General features: G+C 41.5%; 3 protein-coding genes across 3 annotated transcripts; all 3 read left to right on the forward strand.

Annotated features, from left to right (window-relative positions):
* Positions 1 to 1,166: 1,166 nt before the first annotated feature.
* LOC119908792 (thrombomodulin-like) lies at positions 1,167 to 4,397 on the forward strand. Its single transcript, XM_038726658.1, has one exon. It carries the CDS (start codon positions 1,387 to 1,389, stop codon positions 2,959 to 2,961), a length of 1,575 nt encoding a protein of 524 aa, XP_038582586.1. The 5' UTR covers positions 1,167 to 1,386; the 3' UTR covers positions 2,962 to 4,397.
* Positions 4,398 to 5,165: 768 nt separating this feature from the next.
* On the forward strand, positions 5,166 to 7,329 carry thbd (thrombomodulin). The gene has a single exon (XM_038726656.1). The coding sequence runs from the start codon at positions 5,363 to 5,365 to the stop codon at positions 7,010 to 7,012; it is 1,650 nt and encodes a 549-aa protein (XP_038582584.1). The 5' UTR covers positions 5,166 to 5,362; the 3' UTR covers positions 7,013 to 7,329.
* Positions 7,330 to 10,654: 3,325 nt separating this feature from the next.
* On the forward strand, positions 10,655 to 19,969 carry tlr5a (toll-like receptor 5a). Its single transcript, XM_038726865.1, has 5 exons — positions 10,655 to 10,986; positions 12,253 to 12,312; positions 12,689 to 14,978; positions 15,883 to 15,971; positions 16,599 to 19,969. The coding sequence occupies exons 2-5, from the start codon at positions 12,265 to 12,267 to the stop codon at positions 16,842 to 16,844; spliced, it is 2,673 nt and encodes an 890-aa protein (XP_038582793.1). The 5' UTR covers positions 10,655 to 10,986; positions 12,253 to 12,264; the 3' UTR covers positions 16,845 to 19,969.
* The last annotated feature ends 111 nt before the right edge of the window (positions 19,970 to 20,080 follow it).

Here is a 20,080-nt window from a genome sequence, read left to right on the forward strand (position 1 = left end):
ACTTCCCTACTGAGGAAGGTGGAAGGCAGCGCTCTTCCTCAGGGCGGGAGTAGACGGAAAGGCTTGAGAATGATGATTGATTTAGGTTGACCATAAGTCTGACAATTGAGTCTTTACCTCTGCAGTTATTATCATATCTTAAGGAAGCATGTCTGCATTCCAGATCTATGAGTCAGTGTGTGCCCTTAATATAGGATTTTCTAAGTTAATATTTCTATTAATAAGTCAATTTCTAATTTTAAACTAACTGTTGCACAGTTCTTTGTTCATTTAATCAAGACTGATGAGACAGTGTTGCAGTATTCACATGATTTCCTTACAGCAAGTAAAACAATTAGCACAAGGTAAAAATGCAAGAGATTAAATCTTCAGTAATTCAGTATACAATATATATTTTTTAAGGCTGGATTCACTTGTCTTATTTTAGTCACCTTGAGGCAACAGAACAAGCTGAAAACATTAAAATATTAACAGATCATCACCTTTTAAAGTTGATATGACTAACCTGCTTTCCAACGTTTGCTTAATTACACATGCAGCAAACAAAAAACTAAATCAGCATTCATTTGGAGTCTTTTGGAGTTTGAATGATGTATCTGGTCTGGGTGCTGAAAAATGTAACAAATGTATATTGCAGAGTTTATTGTTAGGCATTTCATATTTCATAATTTGATGGCAATTAGCAGTAAACTATAAGTAGTAGATCTGAGGCGAAAATATAAAACCATCTTCTTTAAATATCTCCATCTACTCCCCCGTCCCTCCCTCAACGACTAAACCTGTGACAGTCAAGATATGAAGTAAATCTGATTCTAAACTGGGTTCAGCTTCTGAACACAGATTCACTATTAGGTATTAGGTATTAGGTAAGTAGTTAATGTCAAACAGTGACATTATTTAGCCTTTTGCAATAAATGATTTGCTTAAAATTTTTTAAAGACTATTAATTATATCTCAAGGACATGCTAAAAAGCAATAGTAAAGATAATGTATGTGTATCACTTTTGTGAGTTCTGGATTTTTGGCCTAAGTCTCTCCCAGGAAACTCAGGGACGTCATCTAATTCGAGAAAGGGAAAAGTCACTCATGAGGGGAGGATTATGGGATTCTGTTCTGTTCTCTTATTAAAAGTTCGTGTACCAGCGCGCGCGCGTGTATACGTGTGTTTTGATGGGCTAGTCTCTCAGCGATAAGGATTTTGGACAGCGTGGGGGTTGAGCAACACAGGCCTGGCCTTTAACCACTGGCAAGCACGGAATTTCCTTCCTCTCATGGTCCGAAAAAAAAAAAAGCCTTTATAAATGGGGACTCTGTTCCGCATGTTCTTCGGATCGTCGAACACAGGCGTTTTTTACCACCACCGGCAGCTTTTCTAACATCGCCATCATGATTCCTCGAACAAACGCACTGCTTATTTGTGTGGTTTTCCTCTGCGGACTGGAGGAAACGGTCCTCTCTGGGCGCGGACATTGCACCGGGAATCAATGTTTTGCGCTTTTTCAGAAGCCCGATGACTTTCTAGGCGCACAGGAAATCTGCAAAACGTTTGACGGACAGTTGTTCGTGTTCAACCTGGAACACTTACGGAAGATATTGAGGAGTTCACCCAACGGGCTCAGCGGTAGTTACTGGCTGGAGCTGCACAGCGCCGGCAGGACAACAGAGGAGGCCGTGGCAGGTCTCCAAAACTGCTCCTACATCTCCGGACAGAATTCCACGGTGTTGTGGAAGCCGTGCCGTGAAAACCTGGACGGATTTCTTTGCCAATATACATTCGAGGAGAATTGTAGTATCTTGCAAGCAGGCGGGGGCGCACAGATGAAGTACACCGCGCATATGGGCTTCGAGGTGAACGATTCGGAAACGTTTCCATTAGGAACCATCGCGGAAAAGGCTGGCGGCAAATATCCCGACTCTAGGTATTTGTGTTACTCGAACGGTTGGTTGCGAGCTCCCTGGAACTGTGAGGTGCTGCGGGGCGGCTGTGAATACAACTGCAATTCCACAACACACACCTGCACCTGTCCCGCAGGGCAAACTCTGCACCCCAACAACATCACATGCACCACAGATCCCTGCGCAGACTGTGCGCACGAGTGCCAACAGGTGGGCGACAACTACGTGTGCACGTGCAGGGAAGGCTTCGAGCTGGCGCAGGACATGAAGCTGTGCGTGGACGTGGATGAGTGTAAAAAGGACCCATGCACGGGTGAGGGTGAAGAGTGTGTCAACACCCAGGGGGGGTTCGAGTGCCGGTGTAAAGATGGCTTTGAAGAGGAGGATGGAGTGTGTGAGGATGTTGCAATCTGTGAGAAGTGTGAGCACATGTGGTGTCAGAAATTCAATGGGGTATATAAGTGTGTATGCAAGGAGGGGTTCAGGGTGTCACCATTAGACCCCACCAAGTGTGAGCAGCACTGCACTGAGAGAGACTGTCCAGCCAATTGCGTCGAAAATCAGTGTTTCTGCCCCGATGGCTACATTCAAGACTCTGACGATGGCATCCCCATTTGCACTGACATAAATGAATGTGACAATGAGCAGGAGTGTGATCACAAGTGTGAAAATTTATTTGGTGGTTACAGATGTTTGTGCAATGAGGGGTTCAAGCTGCACAATGAGCACAGGTGTTTACCCACAAGTGAGGAGGAGGAAGCGGAAGGATCAGGCTCACCTTCTCCATTCCCTACACCAGCCGGCGCTCACCCAGCCGCAGTGCCCTCTTACATCAAGACCGGCAGCGTCCTGGGGATCACCGTGTTCATGGTGCTGTGTGCGGCGCTGCTGTTTTACTTGATCCAGAGCACAGCCAAACGTTGCGGCAAATTTCAGCTTTCCTCCTTCAAACACCCAAATATCGACATTTTCTACCTGCAGCAGGTGACCACAGAGACCTACAAGAGGTTATCCTTTGACAAACAGTTAAAAAACGACTTTCAAATACCTTCATCACACCTATGAGGAAATGTGCTGCTTTTCGACCTTCTCATGTCACATTGCGCTTGTTTTCTTTCCTCAGAGATGTCAAATGTTCAGAATGGGACCTTTTCACAGCTATGCAGTCTTATAATGGGAAACCATTTTTTTATCTTTAAAAGCTGCAACCAGTCATATACTGTGCAGTCATAGTATCAATCATAGCAGTGAATGCATACAATGGAGATATGGGATGTTTTCTGAAATACAGTAGATTTCTATATGAAATTGTTATTCAAAATCACACCCTCAAATTCATTTTAATAGTTAAATAGCCAATTTGGGAGTTTATCTAGCCTTACAAGTAAGATGCTGTTAAACGGAAAGTGTAATGGTAATGGTTTTATTCACTTTGTTGCTTACTTACTACACTGTGAGGGGTTTTTTTGTTTGTTTTTTACGTAAAAGGGAAAACACATTGTACCTTGGACTTTGCGTGACATTTTCATTTTGCATATCGCAAATTAATGTAACATTCCACATATTGATTGTAATATCTGGGTTTTTTTTTTTTTTTTTTTTAGTTAAATCATTATGGTTTTTATCTTTAGGTAAAATAACACTTTAAAATGATGCAAAAAAAGTTCTCTTTAGTCAATGTAGGCTACATTAGTTTTTCCTAGTGCTTTTCTGTGTTACACTGGCACAATGACTCGTCACTAATGTTTACTAATGAAATATATTACATGGCTTATGATATTTGAGATAGATACACAGTATCTAGTTCTGAAGCCGAACATTTGAGATATATTGATTGCTATGAGAACTGATTCTGATGCATTTTAACTCATGGCAGCGTGTATTCAGGCTTTATGGACCATTTTCACATGCATAGATCTGATGCGTGTCATTCCAAAATGACAAATCTACATTCTGCAATGTCCAATGTGTAGTTTATGTGTAAACCTAAAGGTTAGTGGCATTTCTGGGTACACACTGGAGAAAAATTCCACATTCTGTTCCATCTGAACACTGAATCATGATGTACAGGGCAACGTTTCATTCTAAGACATTATTCTATATACACTGCAAATACTGCCAAATAAAACAGCTACAGGTCAGTTGGCTCATGTGCATCAGAACATTTGTAATCTAACGGAATTACATGTTACCATATTCACTGACCATCCTGACGTGCTGTACATGGCTACCACTGACACGAGGTTGAATGTTCTTAACTTTATTGTATAACTGACTGCTCTCGGAGCCACAGAAGCTGCTGTCAACTAAACATGAATGTAAAAACTGTGCTGCTATGGTCTACATATAGGAAAACCCATTTTCACCTCATGATATGCTCAGCCACCACATGTCTGTATAACAGGCTTATTGTAAGCTTTCACTTGTTGCAGTAGCCTATTTGATTTTTTGTTGGTTAATATCTCACTATTGAATGATAAATAAAAAAACTAAAAGCTGGAGATATGGGTTGTATTGCAGTGTTTTCTTTTTTGACATGAAACAATAATAAAAATAATACATTTTCTACTATTTTATTGTAAGTTAGTTTTTAATCTTTAGGTGCTTTGATGCATCTAATGAAAGAAATCAATGTAAATCTTCGTTAAAATGACTTTGCTGTTCCTGTTCCTCTTTCTCCGCTGGCTGCTGTTAACTTTGCACTCAAACTGCATAGCTTGTGTGAGACTATACTACTAGACCACTATATTCATACTATTATAGACACTGTTCAGAGCAATTTGTAGTAAGGGCAACACTTGAAGCATGATCAACATTATAGAGGCAGTGAGGACTTGGATGGAAAGTGTGTGTATATCTTACCAACTACCATATCAAATCATTGAACTGGCTGCATTCCATATACTAGCACACACACTACACAATAAGGGAGTCAATGTAACACAAAATATTAATCTTTACAATTAGATACATTTACTTCATCTATATTGTCGCACCTTCTTCCATATTCCAGCCTTTCTTTGAGATATATTGTTGGTCATGTGAAAATGTGTTGGGAAAGTTAGATTATGTCACCTGTCACAATTGTGATCTCGCTTATGAAGGAAAGCTGGATTTAAAGTCTGACCATGAGACTAAACGAGCTGTTTAGACTGACATTTTGTGTGGAGTGGAGCTGGGAGGGGCTACTGCAAATAGGGGGCGTTGGGCAGAGTCCCCCGCCCTTGCGTGCGCTCGGCTTCGGTGCGTACGTGCGTAAAAGCCGAGCGTAATGTGGGGATATGACTCGCCGTGCCCAGGAGAAAGTTTGTGAAGGGACTGTGAGCGAGCTGCCGGCTGAGTAAGAGCGGAACACTAACATGGATCTGGGGGGTTATAAATGCGAGCAAAATATTTTCTCAAACAATCAAGTCTACAGGCTGCTGGAACGCACAAGACCTTGAACGGACACAACTGAGGTTCAAACATGAAGGACGTTACGGGACTGTTAGTCGTTGTGTTGACTTCCCTGATGGGACAAGCCGGCGGGATAGAGCCGAATAGCGGATACTGCATCGGGAACCAGTGTTTTGCTGTGTTCCAAGATCCTAGCGATTTCACGACGGCGCAGGATCAATGCATGGATCAAGGTGGCCACTTGATGACAGTGCGCTCGTCTGTGTCAAATGATATTCTTTTAATCTTGTTGGGGAACATTACGGGGCGGTTCTGGATCGGCTTACATCTAACGACCGGCTGTCCAGACGCTGCTGCTAAGCTCAGAGGCTTCCAGTGGGTGACCAAAGACAGCGAAAGTGACTTTAACAACTGGACGCCAAGTTTTGACAGCAGCTGTTCTTCTCATCGCTGCGTCTCAGTTTCTCGAGAGGACGAGTTTAAATGGATCCAGGAACCGTGCGTTGGAGATGCTGCCGGGTTCCTCTGTGAGTACAGCTTCGGTGAGTCGTGCAAAAGTCTTGCGGTTGCAGACGGCGAGTCTGTCACCTACAGGACCCCTATGGGGTTTGGAGGCGAGGGTGTGCTTTCTTTGCCCACTGGGAGCACCGCTATCCGGATGCCAGCTAGGATTAAATACGTCTGCAGCTCCGAACAGTGGCTGCAGGCGCCTTGGAGCTGCGAGATAAACAACGGTGGATGCGAGTACAAATGCGCAGCAGGCCCCAAACATGTGTTCTCCTGCAGCTGCCCACCGGGGCAAGCCGTCAACCCTACAAATAAAGTCACCTGCGATGTGGCCACAGAGGACCCGTGCCTGCCCCTGCGGTGCGCGCACGACTGCCTCAAGAGCGGAGACTCCTACGCGTGCGTGTGTGACCACGGTTTTATGCTGGCGCAGGACGGCAGATCGTGCGTGGACTTCGACGACTGTATGGACAAGCGGCAGTGTCCCGGGGAGAACTTCCAGTGCGTCAACACCGTCGGCGGGTTTCACTGCGCTTGTAAGGAAGGATACAAGTTGACCGGCGGCCTGTGCATCGATATGGACCAGTGCATGTCCGCTCCATGTGAGCACATCTGTGTCGACACTCCGGGTAGCTACGAGTGCGCTTGTCATGAAGGATATAAAGCGGACCCGAAGTCGCCGAATAAGTGTAAACTCCACTGTGATGAGGACGAATGCGCCGCCGAGTGCGACCCGAATGACAGCACGCAGTGCTTCTGCCCCGACGGGTATTTATTAGACGAAAGGGATGACGGTTCATTTTGCATTGACATCGATGAGTGCTCCGGGAATTATTGTGATCAAGGCTGCAAAAACACATTCGGTAGCTATGTGTGCACATGCCTTCCAGGATATACACTAGTTGATCAATACAAGTGCGTGAAAAACGGTGATCATACGGACACAAATGAGCTGGAGGGCACCGAGGTGACCACGACCCCCAACATCCCCACAACACCACCTGTGCCATTCCCAGGTCCAACAAGGCAACCCTCAGCGGTGACAGTGGGGGGTCTTGTGGGGATTATAGTGTGCACCGTCTTTGTTATTGTGTTGGTGGTTTTTCTGGTTCATCGCATCGCAAACGGCGGAGGGAAGACGGAGAGCGCCGGAGAACTGAAAGCTCCGGAGGGCGAAGCTCACGGTTTACATCAAGTGACGAGTGACGCTTGAAAGAAAAAAACTAATAGCCTCGTAGAGACAGCTTAAAGCACGATATGTGAATGTACAGGTCAAGCTCACAGCAAAAAAGAAACAAGGACAAAAATGTGGCAATGCCTTAGCAGTAAAAGGTCACTGTAAACTCATAAGACAACAGAAATATTATACAAATATTATAATAAGATTTCTTGGAGGAAGGATATTCACTGCCTTGGAAGATTGTTTTTTTCTACCATAGGCCTACATCCCACATACAACAAATGCAATGTAATAAAAATGACACAGACCTTTGTTTGTACTGCAGCATTATTAAATTATACAAATGTAAACGAAGTCTATGTGTTTTTTCTTCCTGATAGCTCTCTGGGTGATTCTAGGCTCTGACACAGGCTGACTGCCCCACCACGTGGAAAATAAGTGAATGACAGGTCATCCATGCAGGGACCCTGCTGCAAGATGTGCTTCAGAACTTCCTATTTTTGGAAAAAAACACTGTTACAGGCACTCAGTTGCCTTCTATAATGACCCCTGTTAAATAATGTTCTCGACACGCAACAGTTTAAGTGGATGTTTTGGAGAGTAACATCTAACTTCACAACAGAATAGATCAAGGAATATAGTAAATTATGTTTTTTTAAATTGTAAAATCCATGTCATTTCATGCCACTTTGTACTTCTACTTTTTACTTCACTACATTCATCTGACAGCTTCAGTGACTAGTTACTTTACAGACTGAGATTTTTACACACAAATCTTATGAAGAGTTTAATAAATATGATGTTTTCTTATAAATGAAACTACTCAAAAGTTTATACAAGTACAGCTAGTACATTTGTTGACTGACAGAAATTTAACTGGTAACTGTTTTGGTTTATGGTTCCAGCTTCACAAATGTGAAGATTCGCTGCTTTTTCTTTTGATTATTTTAACGTAATTTTAATGATTTTGAGGTTTGGACTGACAAAACAAGCATTGTGAAGGTGTCACTAATTGTGACATTTCTAACTATTTTCAGAATCGATTAATGGAGAAAATTCTCAGCAGATTAATCCACAGTGAAGAAAGTCATTAAATGCAGTGTGACAGCCACAGTCACAGGGTTTTTCTGCATTGAGTACTTTTACATTTAATACTTTAAGTACATGTTCCTGATTAAACTTTATAAGACTTAAAATACTTTTACTCAAGTAACATTTTCAATACAGTACTTTTACTTGTAGGCCTTTTTAGCAGAGAATTGTTGCAGTGAGGTATTAGTAGCCTACTTTTACTGGTTCCTCTTCTTTTTCGATTTTAAAGACATTTGTGATGTCTTTAAAATCTTGCTCAGCCAGTTCAGGGTCCAAGTCACTTAAAGGGGCACCCTGACATTGTTCCCTCTCTGGTTGTATTGAATGTCGATATCTGTGAGACTAGCTCATGTTACACACACAGTTATTATTTTTAAGGCCCTCCTTCCACCTCCTGCTCCCACAGAGTCTAATTATGTTTCTTCTCATGTCCTCAATACCAACTCTGATGACAGCTTTCACAATGCCTTCACCACTGCATCTATACAGCAAAACCCCAATACGTCAACAGACGATTTACTAAATGACTTTAATAATACTTGTAAAGAGGTTCAGTTTTCCGTTCACATCATAGCACTGAAACTGCCCTCATCAAAGTGTGAACAACTTTTAACTAACAGCTGTTGCTGCTGATTGCTTGATTTGAATTCTTCTGGTTTTGAGCTCCGACTTCGACACTGTTGATCACTCAGAGCGCCACAGGAAGTCAATCCTGCCTGTGGCCATCAAACTATTTAACTTCTCCCTCAGTCACTGTCTCTTAGTAACAGACCTTGTAGGGCAATAACTGACATAATGTGCAATATTCTCTTATTAATTCTCAATGTGCAATATTCTTTTCTTCTGGTTACATAAAACAAATATTAAGTTAGTAGAACTCATAGGATTTATTTAAAAATGCTGAGTTGAAATTACTAAAAAAGAAAATTTTAAACTTGAGCCATTGTATTCTTTTTTCTTTTGCTTTTTTTTCTTGAGTGTAGTAGGGAGAGCGGGGTGATTTGAGCCTGTGAGGAAGTTGAGCCACCCCTTGTTTCTTGGCAACCAAAGAGAAAACTGGTGATTTCATGTGGCCACACATTTTTGAAGAATCCTTCATTTTACTCACACTGTGAGGGAGAGAGGCAGTTCAAAGTGATTATTTTTATGATTCATGATTCTAGCGCCCAAGCAATGGGCGCTACAAGGAAGTTACAATATGAGACTACAGTTCAATTCAATTCAATTCAATTTTATTTATATAGCGCCAAATCACAACAACAGTTATCTCACAGCGCTTTTCATAAAAGAGCAGGTCTAGACCGTACTCTGTGATGATATTTACAGAAGCCCAACAGTTCCCACCAAGAGCAGCACTAGGCGACAGAGGCAAGGAAAAACTTCCTTTTAAGAGGCAGAAACCTCGAGCAGAACCATGGCTCAGGGTGGGCGGCCATCTGCCTCGACCGGTTGGGGTGTGTGAGTGTGAGTGTGAGTGTGAGTGTGAGTGTGAGTGTGAGTGTGAGTGTGTGAGTGAGTGTGTGAGTGAGAGAGAGAGAGAGAGAGAGAGAGAGAGAGAGAGCAGCCTACACAATATACACACAGAGGTACAGACAGTAAAGGTGATGTTGCTATAGACTAAATGAAAAATGGTACAGATATTTATAGTAGTGTTAATGATAACAGTCGTAATGTTAATGATTATAATAACAATAATAATAATAGGACTAGTATCAATAGTCGTTGCAGCAGAGGGTGTCGAGCAGGAACACGGGGGCAGCAGGTGACCCACATCCACAGATCCAGACTCCACAGCTCCAGAGCCAGAAAACCTGCAGGAAGTGATAGGAGGAGAGAGGAGAGAGACGAGAAAGCACAAGACTACCAGAAAGGGGAGAAGTTGTGTTAGTAACATGCAATAATGGGATAAGGTTGCATACAGAGGGAGAGAAAGTAGAGGAGAGAGGAGCTCAGTGCATCATGGGAAATCCCCCGGCAGTCTAGGCCTATAGCAGCATAACTAAGGGATGGTTCAGGACTACCTGAGCCAGCCAGAACTATAAGCTTTATCAGAGGTGACTGGTGGACGTACTGTAGACGTTAGTTCTAAACTGCTGGATGACACATGTTTGTTCAAATGGCAGTGATGGGGTAGTTTGTGCTCCTCTTGTGGATTTGGACTGAGCAGTGATATGTCCATATGTCAGGTGGCAAGAGACATGACGATCAACAGGAGGACTTTAAAGCCATACATTGATATGAAACAACTACGAGACATATCAAAAACCTAGCTGCAAGTTTTCATGATCCAAGTGCAACGAAGTTTGAGCTGGTATTTGAGTTGGCATGACGAAATGACACTGATGTCCCTGACCCCCCTTGCGGCTGGCCTTATCCTCCCCCTGAAAATAAGAGACCACTTTCTTACTTTGGAAGGTCAGATTTTGAAAACTTTTTAGTGGTTATTCACAGGGATGCACCGCATCCTGATTTATGTGCACATATTTTAGTTCAAGACATTACAGTCATGTCATCACTTTAAAGACGCCTCACAGTAAAAACTGGCTCAACTAACCCCGCTCTCCCCTACTAGCTATCAGTGGTGAAGAGTTACAAAGTTAAAAGCTGGTAGATGACGCCAAAGATGGTGCAGCCCATAATATGAGGGCCAACTGCAACAGCAAGTGGAGGGATACAATGAGGTTGGTTTGGAAAGAGGAAGAATATAGCTGCTCATTTGGGACATTGCGACATTTCCTCTGTGTTGTCAGGCAGGCAGAAAATCAATGGCTTACACGTTTACTGGTCCCAGAGCTGATATTTATTAGCAACAGAAGTCAAACGGAGCGTGGTGGTCAGCAGGGAGGAGGTACCGACTGTGTTCACAGAAGAAACATTGTCCATTTTATTTCCCAGTTTGCACAACACCTCCACAGGTAAGACTTCCACTGCAAATTATAAAGAATGTTAAACACTGACGCGCTTCATTTGATCGGTTTCTAGAAAGTCGGCAAAAAGATGTAGGCTAGGCCAAGTTGTTGAAACACGTCCCTGTTGTTTCCAACTCGACAAACCCGGGCAAATGTTGTTAAAAAATAACCTGCATTGTGTAATCAGCCCTGAAGACAAATCTGTCGCGTTAGCCTGCCTTCTCAGTAATAAACCAGAGGCTGCTCCAAAGGTTTCTAGATATATTTAGGTGAAACAGCTAATACCGTGGGAATCATTTTAGGAAGATTCATGGTGACACGCAGGAAAAGTTCATGATTAAATTTATACACTTGGATAGGAAACACATGTGGAAATACCGCCCAGTTGGCTACGCACACTTTATCCCGACACAGTTTAAACGGGAGAAAGGCTGTACAATAAAATATCTTCGCTGCCATATAGAAATTGATGGCTCTATAATAAAATACCACAGTTATTAGAGTGGGGCGTTAAGTAGCCTGAGACCCAGGTTGTTAAAGGAAAACTCCAGCAGTTTATTTTCTTTAGTGAAGGGATTAACTGCTCTTTTTACTAGTTTTATCTGCGAAATAATCACTTGGATCATGATAAGGTAAAATCTGGATTATCCCGGCAATAAAATTTTAATTTAGCATGTGTGGACTAAACTTAGCAGCACTAAATTACTCATATTGCCAGACCTAATGTCAATGATCTGCACTGTAAACATTACACAAGGTGACCTGTCCCCCCCACGCTTTGTCATTGAATTTACTACTTTGTATTTACCCTCTGTATGAACTGTGTTACCTACATTTTTTAATACAGGAAAATGTATCATTTAACATCCAATTTTTTTAAAACATTTGTTTGGGACAGGAATGCCACAAGAAAGAGAAGTAAACCATTGTAGAGATGTCAATCTAAAGCATTTTACAGGCACATCCACTAATAAATATATCAGTATAGCCTATTATTATATATTATATTATATTAGTATAGCCTAGGGTGCAGCTGCAGTAATAATCACTGCAATATGACTCATTGTCATTGTTAGCTCAAGGCAAACATGTCAAATATTTGAATGGAGCTATTAATAAAGCTTATATCAGGCATGAATGGTTGTGTTCCCCCCACTAAATGCTTACATACTCAGTTGTCCTCACTAATAGTTGTACTGCTGAGGAAATGCACCAACATGGCATCCTTTAAGCTTTGCTAATTGTTCCCTTTCTCTTTGGACGTCTTGTTAGGGCGAGGACAGTATGTGGACACTGGCTCTTCAGTTGGTTTTCACTGGTTTGTACTTACAGGTATGTGTATAAAATTGAGGTCAAACTGATCAGCTGTTCTTAGTTTTTCCAAATCGAACAGTTAGACAGTCACCAGAAATGAAGTTTAAAAAAGATAAACCTAATCTGAGACTGACAAGAATTAAAGAAATAATTCAGTATTTTGGGAAAATATGCTTAGTCAAATTTAAAACATGCTCAGTATTTAGTTTCTTGCAGAGAATCACATGAGATGACCGATACCACTCTTAGACGTGAAAGTGAAAGACGTGAGAGTGGTATTGATCTGCAATCAGCAATAAAGCGAATAAACATATAAATGGCAAACAAATTCTTAAACTGTATATTTCAGTTAAATTCCAATTTACAGAAATAATGTAAACCTTCCTTCTTGCAGATACCCACATGCTACCCATCATGCCCTTTGTACGGCCTTGTAGCTGCTTGCGCCTCACAGAACTACTACTGGGTTCCAGCTCTGCCTCCCAACATCACCCACCTCTACCTGGAGTTTAACTACATCAGTGTGATCAACAGCAGCTCGCTCCGAGACTATGACCAGCTGCAACAGTTAGATCTTGGAATGCAGAAGGTGCCGCTCGTCATAAGAAACAACGCTTTCCTCAGGCAGACAAAATTGACACGGTTGGTCCTAGGCTCTAATATCGGCCTTCAGCTGGAGCCAAGGGCATTTGCAGGACTGTTCAATTTACAGCACCTCTTTTTGGATTATTGCAATTTGTCAGACTCCATACTGGAGGACAACTATCTGCAGCCGCTGTTGTCCTTAGAATTGCTTGATCTCTTTGGTAACAAAATTGTGAGACTCCGACCTGGAATGTTCTTTTCAGAACTCACAAAGTTCACACAGCTGAACCTTAAATTAAATCAGATCGAAAGGTTATGTGAAGAGGATCTTGTTGGTTTCCGCGGTAAATACTTCACATTCCTTAGCTTGCACTCCAATCACTTATACCACACAGACAGTGGAGAGTTTGACTGGGAAAGATGTGGTAACCCTTTCAAATGGATGGGCTTTGAAAGACTTGACTTATCCAGCAGTGGGTTCAGCCTGGACACATCAAGACAGTTTTTTAAAGCGATAGAGGGGACTCCAATTGCTCATCTTATATTCTCTGGACACCTGGGAAAAGGCTTTTCACACGACAACCTCCCCGATCCAGATGAAAGAACATTCGAAGGCCTCGTCAGCAGTGCGGTTAAAATTTTAGATCTGTCTAGAAATTTTATATTTGCTTTGCAGAGGGCTGTTTTTAGTCCTCTAAACGATGCAATGATTATTGACCTTTCCAAAAACAAAATCAATCAGATTAACAGAAATGCCTTCAACGGTCTTCAAGGACATTTACGACTGCTCAACCTGTCATCCAACCTCCTTGGAGAAATATATTCTTACACATTCACCAATCTGACAGACCTTAGGGTGTTGGATTTGTCTTACAACCACATTGGTGCATTGGGATACAAAGCGTTCAGTGGTCTTCCCAAATTACGAGCGCTATATCTGACAGGAAACTCGCTGAGAGACTTGGGCTTTCCCGAGTCATTACCAAACTTAGAGTTTCTTCTTTTGGGTGACAATAAGCTGCAGTCACTTTTCAGTATCATTGATTTTGGAAAGAGCAGTATCCATGTGGACGTTGCAGACAACAGATTAAACAACTTGCGGGAAGTTTATGAAATTGTCTCTAAGTTCAGCAATATCCAGAATTTTTTCTTTGGTGGCAACCTCATCAAGTGGTGCAAACCAAGCCCGAACGTTACATTACCTCCTAATAATAGCTTGCAAGTGCTGGATCTTCATGACAGTTCCCTGCAGTTCATCTGGGCGCAGGGGAACTGCCTCAACCTGTTTGATCATTTTGAGAATCTACTCGGTCTGAATTTGAGCTTCAACTCAATCGCGACTCTCCCACAAGGGATTTTCAGCGGCCTCCGCTCGATCATAGAGATCGACCTCTCATCCAATGTCTTAACCTATCTGCAGCCAGATGTCTTTCCGGTCAGCCTGAGAAGACTAGACCTCTCAAATAACTTCCTAGTGTCCCCAGACCCTAACACTTTTAGGTCACTCAGCATCTTCAGCATGGCGGAAAATCGGTTCCAATGTGATTGCCATCTGGAGAGCTTCCTGGAGTGGCTGAACAGAACGAATGTAACCTTCCTGAGCCCAGTTAAGGAGTACAGATGTGAGTTTCCAGCTGCTCTTCATAACCTCCCTCTGCTCCATTACGCCTCGATCATTGAACCATGTGAGGAAGACGATGAAAAGGCCGTCCAGGATCTTAAGTTTGCTATCTTCATCTTCTCGGCTCTCCTCGCCATCAGCCTCATCCTCAGCGGGATTGTTTATGCCCGTCTCCGAGGGCACATATTCATAATCTACAAAAAGATTGTTGGTAGAGTCCTTGAGGGCCCAAAACCAGTACCTCCTGCAGACGATCTGCAGTACGATGCCTTCTTCTGCTTTAGCGACAGTGACTACGGCTGGGTGGAGGCTGCTTTGCTGAAGAAGCTGGATAACCAGTTTTCAGAGGAGAACATCTTCCGCTGTTGTTTCGAGGCCAGAGACTTCCTGCCAGGTGAGGATCACCTTTCCAACATCAGAGATGCCATCTGGGGCAGCAGGAAGACCGTGTGCATCGTCTCCAAGCAGTTCCTTAAAGGTACAGTTTTTCTGCCGCTGATCTGTAGTAACATGTCTAATGTTACAAAATATTTTGAGAAATATACTAATTCCCTTTCTTGATGAGAACACAAACACTAAGTTAACCTTGTTTTTGCTGAGCTCCAGTGTATTAACTTTTCACCTTGCCGCAGTGACGTACAGGTGTACTCCAGGATTACAGTTGGGTATCTTACAGGTACAACAACAACAAAGCATACATTGACTGAGGTGATTCGGGCTTGAGCTTTCACCCAGAGAGTGTCACAGAACACTGATTTACAGCCTGTTGTTAAGTTACTCTTTAAACATGAAGCAGCTACAGGTTATCTTAGCTTAGCATAAAGACTGGAAACAGGGGAATACAGCTAGCCTGGTTCTGTTTGAAGTTAAAAAAAATAAAAATAAAATATTTATGACATTGCCAAGCTACCAGAGTCTCCAGGAAGTTGCATCACCCAGTCAAGAAATGGTCAAAGAAAACAACCCACACCCACCTGAAACAACAATTTGTTGCTTTTGCACTTGATAAAAAACCTCTGGACAGAGCCAGGCTAGGTGTTTTTCCCTGTTTCCAGTCTTTATGCTAAGCTAAGCTAACCATCTACTGGTCTTAACTTCACATTTAATGAGCAGATATGAGAACTGTATTTTGCTTGTCATCTAACTCTCAAGAAAGCAAGAATGTGAATCAACTATTGATCAACAAACTATTGCTTTAAAAAAACAAGATCCTTACTGCACTCCTCAGTTTCTGAAAGCTGGCGTGCAAGCCAGCACCATGTCCATAGTAAGGCCCCCTGTCTTTTTCATTCTTAATTTTCTCTTTTCTGAATCACAAAATTAATTACCAAATGAAAAATGAAAGAGGTAAAAGAAACTAAGTGGGTTGTGCCTCTTTCTAGATGGTTGGTGCTTAGAGGCGTTCACTTTGGCCCAGGGCCGGATGCTGGAGGAGCTGACAAATGTCCTGATTATGTTGGTGGTGGGGAAGGTGTGTATTAAGCTGCTGAGATACTTTCTTTACCCATTCTCTGGGGATTGCTTAAAATCATATTTAAAAATTTAGCATTTCTATGTGTGGGTAGATGTATGTGATAACCAATATTTTGCCACTTGGGGGCAGTGGAAACTACAAGTTAGCAAGCATTTTAAGGAGAGCAGCATTAGCATTTATCTGGAGTTACCTTGAATAGCCCAATATACAGTACTCTTATTCTCAGTATTCTCTTTTTAGTTCAGGTTCTGGTCTCCTGAGGGAAACATCTGGCTTTTTAGCTGCTATATACTACACTATGTCACCCTGCTAGTCTGTCCTGCTGAATGGTGCTGTAAAGGACAGTGCCAAAATCAAAGCTGTGTGATAATGTAATAATTCTCTCATGGCTCATCACCATAACTGACAACTTTCACATACAAGTAGTCAGGTTATCCATTGTTAAAAACAATAGCTGCTTCAAAGAGTAATCAAACCCCAAACCCAAAGAGATTCAATTAAAATAGCTTTATATGGGCAGAAAACTGGGGCTGTACAATTTTACTGATTTAAAATAGAATTTTAAGTTCTTGACATTCCCTACTAACCTATATCTCCATTTTTTTAAAAACAAAACCTCTCAAGGTGGCTCACTACCAGCTGATGAAATACAACGCTGTCAGAGCTTTTGTCCAGAAGAGAGAGTACCTAATCTGGCCAGAGGACCCCCAGGACCTAGAGTGGTTTTATGAACGTCTCGTCTCACAGATACTCAGTGACACTAAGGTTAAAAAGTTTGCAGAGGACAAAGCTGAGCCTGCACAGCCTGACATTCAAAATCCGAATGAAGACAATGTCCAGCTTGAAAACATCCAAGCAATTACCACGTGAACTCTGACTGCATTGTTAATGAAAACCTACTTCAACCAAGATAACCAACCAAGACCAACATCTACTCCACTGCAGTATCACCCGTAAGCTAGCATTCAGACTCCTGAACAGGATGAGGAAGAAGTTTTCCCATAAAAATGCCAATCCTGGGGTGGGGTTATTTCAAGGTGAAAAGGAAAATGGGCATTAAAAATATTCAGAGGAAGTAAAGCAAATATGCTTCATAGCGGAGTTCTACACAACCAGTTGATTCTGCTCTTTGTGTTTAAATATATTTGTGCATTTGAGTGATTTGTGGCACAGTGTTAAATCAACTTATAATTCCTTTTCTTATTATTTTTCTGTTTTGATATGTACAGTACAAAGAAATTGTGTTATTATGTCAATGGTATAAAATGTTAGTTAGTGTGATGTGTCCAATTACCCAGGTGTAGTAGTAGTAGTAGTAGTAGTAGTAGTAGTAATAATAATAATGTGTGGTTAGGATTTGCTAGTCAATTGTTCTCAGTGATATCAGATGTTGGTGCAAATGCATACACTACTCAGCCTAATAGCTTGCAGGATGAAGCAAGTTCCCAGCACGGTGAATTAATTAACTGAAGAAGCCTTTGAAATTCCTGAGTTTTTAAGGTTATTACTGTTTAGGTAGTGTAAATCACTTCTCAATGTGTATCTTTTATTTTCATGTTTGCAAAACAATTTTTGCAAAACATTTTAAAGTCCACTCAATGGGATTCTTTGCTCCAAAACCAAACTAACGTCTACCTTTGGGGTTGATTTATCCAGTTTAAACCTCAGTTTGAATGATTTTATTCATCACAAATGCAGTGGTCTTTTTTTTTTTTTTTTTTTTTTTTTTTTTTAAATGATGTAATTCTTTATTTTAAACGAAACGGGATTAAACCTCCAAAAAATAAGGAAAAAGGCATGGGGTGATTATTCACGTGCCTCATTGGGAAAATTTATGAAGGATCGCTTTGGATTTTTATTTACAATTTTCACCACTAGATGGCGATCTGTTATTACTGACTCGTCATGTCAGGCTTGAGTGATCAGGGAAAACCCAGAGCTTTAATAAGTGAGAGTTCAGTGAAAACCACATCAAGGCTGTTTATAATTGCACTGGGTTTGTCACAATTAATGAGAATTAATGGCTATTTTATCTGCATATGATGCCCTCTCTCTAAGCACTTGGGTTTTCTGGACTGTAAGATGTGAGTGAATCTGAGGTCAGCCGATTTCCTTTCATTTGAGCTGTGTGTCTGAAAACAGGAAGCTACTGGGCAGAGGAAAGCTTCCGTTCTGTTGGCCCCGGCCGCCTGTATCCTCCCAGCCTTTATGAGCCAGCTGTTCTGAACATTACAGCCTGTCTGCAGGCTCCTGCTGCTTATACACTGTGGACAGTCCATTATTCTGAACACAGTGCGACATTAACATCTGTCTGACCTGCTGTTATTGTGCAGTTGTTTTTATTTTCTGGGGTTGTTAACAGGTGTTGAACTTGAAAATACTGTTAGTACCCCCAAAATGTGGTGGGTATAATTTGGATGTGCATAGATGAACTTGCGATAAGCCCTCTACTATTCTGAAGTAGACAGCCTGACAGCTAGGATTGATAAATATAAAGCCCAGAAGCAACAAAAGGCAGTAATAGATTATCAGATGATTCCAAAAATATAACTGAATACATCAATAAATAATACTTTTGGATACATCAATAAAATGGACTGTAAAAAGAAATATGTCTTTCCCCTTAAAGGTACAGTGTGTATAAAGTGAGACCACTCTCCCCCCTGTTGAATTCATACACTAAAAAATTAGGAGGCAGCATAACACATAATCAGCTCAGTTAGCTGTGGAGCTAACTTAGCGGTTCTATTAGCTGACTGAGCCCAGATAATAAAATTTACAATATTAATATCAATAATAATAATAACTATTTGTATAGCACTTTTCAGTACAGATAAGTTGCTTTACTGCTCTTCGATTAAGTTGGTGTCACACAGTGGTGTACAACAAAAAAATATACTGTATGTAACATAAAACAAGTCATTATAAAATGAATGGGCTGGAAGAAGTTTATTTAAGGAAAAATAAATGTTGCACACAGTGGTTTATAGTTAATAAATCAATAAAACAAGTTAATATACAAATAATGGAAAATTAAATATGCATTACATGTTTTTTTGTGGGAATGTGTCTTAATGCAGCAGATGGGGTTTCCTTCCTTTTAGTCTAGTGTTTCAAACAATACTTTTGGGTTTGAGGTATTCTGAGCGATCTGGGTGGAAAAGTAATTTGTTTGTGTATCTCATGTTAAAACCTCTGCTAACTTGAATGGGGATATAAAAAACATTATTGGCAGCTCTTCCAGACTTTCCAAATGTCGAAATTCTGAGTCATTTCGCAGGGGTAACTCAAAAAAAAGTTCCACCATTTTACAGATGCTTTTTCACAATGTTAGTCTATGGGGAAGTCTTTTGGGGCAAGTGAGCGCACATGACAGACCGGGAAGTTGTAATTCCATGGTTTGGCCACTATGTCAAAATGTCTTCAGCGCACGGCACACGTCCTGGGAGCTTGGCTCAGTGGTGCATGAAGGCGAAAAAATCTGGGTTAAATAATTACCCGGATATTGTGCATAGCTTACGACCCCTCAGGAGGAAGTGCACTAGCATTTCCTTTAACCCCACCTCCCTTGGCAATTAAGGCGGCCCATAAAGCACCAGAGACTTTCACCAGCTGAGCTGGCTAACTTCCAGATTACCCCTCTGTTAATTTGAATGGGGATTAATTGATTTAATCGTGCAGCTCTTCTAGACTTTCTAAATGTTACTGGACTGAAAGGATCAATTTTTCATAGTGAAACGTCATTTCATGTGGGTTGTGACACTCAAAGAAATGTACCATTTTGCAGATGCTTCTTTCACAATGTAACCAGCTTTCACAGCGTCCCATTAGATCACATTTCTACTTCTGATTAGTTAGTACTTGTTGCTTGGGTTGGTTAAGGTTAGGGTTAGCCAATCAGAGGCATAGTAGGGGGCAGGTCAGAGTTGTCAAAATCTGGTGGGGAAGAAATTATGTGGTCTACACTTCTGATAATAAAAATAGGAGTAACAATATTTCCTTTCTTGACATTTTACAAGTTTATTTGGTTTATTTATTAGACTAAAAAAGTGGGGGGAAAAAACTTGTGTAATGTAGCCGCTAGCACACATCTCCCAACTGTACGT

The sequence above is a fragment of the Micropterus salmoides genome, unplaced genomic scaffold (genome assembly GCF_014851395.1).
Source record: "Micropterus salmoides isolate LMB-PRFRI ecotype aquatic unplaced genomic scaffold, ASM1485139v1 Ms_hic_scaffold_18, whole genome shotgun sequence".
In the NCBI taxonomy this organism is placed as follows: domain Eukaryota; kingdom Metazoa; phylum Chordata; class Actinopteri; order Centrarchiformes; family Centrarchidae; genus Micropterus; species Micropterus salmoides.